At 62.7% G+C, this 2180-nt stretch overlaps 1 protein-coding gene across 1 annotated transcript in view; it reads left to right on the forward strand.

The window, feature by feature from the left end:
* LOC104626669 (AP-3 complex subunit beta-2-like) overlaps positions 1–2004 on the forward strand; it is a gene marked incomplete at both ends in the record, with an annotated part of 2157 nt that extends 153 nt beyond the window's left edge. The window contains 8 exons of the mRNA XM_010294647.1: positions 62–133; positions 295–357; positions 599–731; positions 814–923; positions 999–1175; positions 1260–1446; positions 1548–1666; positions 1893–2004. Of these exons, the coding sequence (XP_010292949.1) occupies positions 62–133; positions 295–357; positions 599–731; positions 814–923; positions 999–1175; positions 1260–1446; positions 1548–1666; positions 1893–2004 (973 nt within the window). The remainder of the gene's footprint in view (positions 1–61; positions 134–294; positions 358–598; positions 732–813; positions 924–998; positions 1176–1259; positions 1447–1547; positions 1667–1892) is intronic.
* Positions 2005–2180: the final 176 nt, after the last annotated feature.

The following is a 2180-nucleotide window of genomic DNA, read 5'->3' on the forward strand; positions in this document are numbered from 1 at the left end:
GGGGGGGCGCGGGGCGACGGGGGGGCAGGGATGGCACTAACGTTGCTTGCTCTGCACACAGGGGATGTTTGAGCCCTACCTGAAGAGCTTCTACATTCGCTCCACTGACCCCACGCAGATCAAGATCCTCAAGGTGAGCTGGAAGTGCTTGGCAGAACCCATCACCGGTGGCCTTGGGACTTCATGGGGCCCCTGCCTGTGGGGCAGCTGTCCTCCATGCCTTGGGGACAGGAGGACAGCAAGGACCCAGTGCCCCAGCACTGTGTGCTGCCCATCTCTCCCTCCTTCCTGCAGCTGGAGGTCCTCACCAACCTGGCCAATGAGACCAACATCTCCACTATCCTGCGGGAGTTCCAGGTATGCCATGGCCATACTGAGGTCACTGGGGTGCCACCCTGGCATGGCTCTGGGTGCCAAAACACCACCATGGAGGGGATGGAGGAGAGCCCTACCAGGAGGAGTGGGCTAAGACCATGACCACCCTATGGGAGGCTCCAAAGACCCCCAATGTGTGGCCTGCGGAGGATCCCCCGTGTGGAGGATGCCCAGCACTGTCATGTGGGTGACATGTCATGCGTGTCCCCCCATGCCTGTGCAGACCTACATCCGCAGCATGGACAAGGACTTCGTGGCAGCCACCATCCAAGCCATAGGGCGCTGTGCCACCAACATCGGGAAGGTTCGGGACACCTGCCTCAACGGCCTGGTCCAGCTCCTCTCCAACCGGGACGGTGAGTGCCTGTGGCAAGGGTGAAATGGGGGCTCCATCGCTCTCGAGGCAGGACCCCGCTGAGGCCAGGACTCTGCCCGCAGAGCTGGTGGTGGCCGAATCCGTGGTGGTCATCAAAAAGCTGCTGCAAATGCAGCCGGCCCAGCACAGCGAGATCATCAAGCACATGGCCAAGCTCACTGACAACATCCAGGTGGGTTGGGGTGTTGCGTGGCCTGCAGGACCAGGGGAGCGGCAGCGGTGCCACGTGCCCGGGGGCATTTTGCAGGTGCCGATGGCGCGGGCCAGCATCTTGTGGCTCATCGGCGAGTACTGCGAGCACGTGCCCAAGATTGCACCCGATGTGCTGCGCAAGATGGCCAAGTCCTTCACCAACGAGGAGGACATCGTCAAGCTGCAGGTCATCAACCTGGCAGCCAAGCTCTACCTGACCAACTCCAAGCAGGTACCGGGGACATGTTCTAATGTCATGCCTCAGTTTCCCCATCAGGGAGGGAGAGTCTGGCCCTGAGCATGTCCCCTGGAACAGAGCAAGCTGCTGACCCAGTACGTGCTCAACTTGGCCAAGTATGACCAGAATTACGACATCCGCGACCGGGCTCGCTTCATCCGCCAGCTCATTGTGCCCACTGAGAAGAGCGGGGCCCTCAACAAGTACGCCAAGAAGCTCTTCCTGGCCCAAAAACCTGCTCCCATCTTGGAGTCCTCCTTCAAAGGTACCCACCCCTGGTCACAGGTCATGGGGACACGGGGCCAGATGTCACCACAGTGCTGCATGGCTGTCCCCGAGCTGCTGCCACCTCTCACCCTACTGTAGATCGGGACCACTTCCAGCTGGGCTCCCTGTCCCACCTGCTCAACGCCAAGGCTGTGGGCTACCAGGAGCTGCCTGACTGGCCGGATGAGGCCCCTGACCCCTCTGTGAGGAACGTGGAGGTGTGTGGAGCATCCCAGGATGCTGGGGTGCACGGGGGGGCTGAGGTGAGGGCATCGCTTCGAGGTCTTGGGAGTGCCCGAGAACGTGCCCAGGTGCTGCTCAGCTGCCCCATGTCCCCTCTCTGGTGCCCACACACCCGCCCGGGGACAGAAGCAGAGCAAGGGCAGCTGTTTGGGCTCCCCACCCAGGGGTGGTGGCCCCACTCCATCAACCCTGTGCCAGCAGGTTCCTGAGTGGACCAAGTGCACCAGCCGGGAGAAGAGGAAGGAGAAGGTGGAGAAACCTTTCTACTCCGACTCAGAGGGCGAGTCAGGGCCCACGGAGTCAGCGGACAGCGGTGAGGACCCAGTGGCACAGCAGGGCATGGGGCAGGGGCCACTGTGGCAGGGACATTAGGTAGGTGCCACCACGGTGGGCCACGGGGCAGGAGCCAACATGTCGGGGCGTCAGGCAGGGTACACCGTGGCTGGGGCATGGGGCAGGGGACACTGCGGCGGGGACATGGCGGGGGAC

The sequence above is a fragment of the Phaethon lepturus genome, unplaced genomic scaffold, assembly GCF_000687285.1.
Source record: "Phaethon lepturus isolate BGI_N335 unplaced genomic scaffold, ASM68728v1 scaffold51179, whole genome shotgun sequence".
Lineage (NCBI taxonomy): Eukaryota > Metazoa > Chordata > Aves > Phaethontiformes > Phaethontidae > Phaethon > Phaethon lepturus.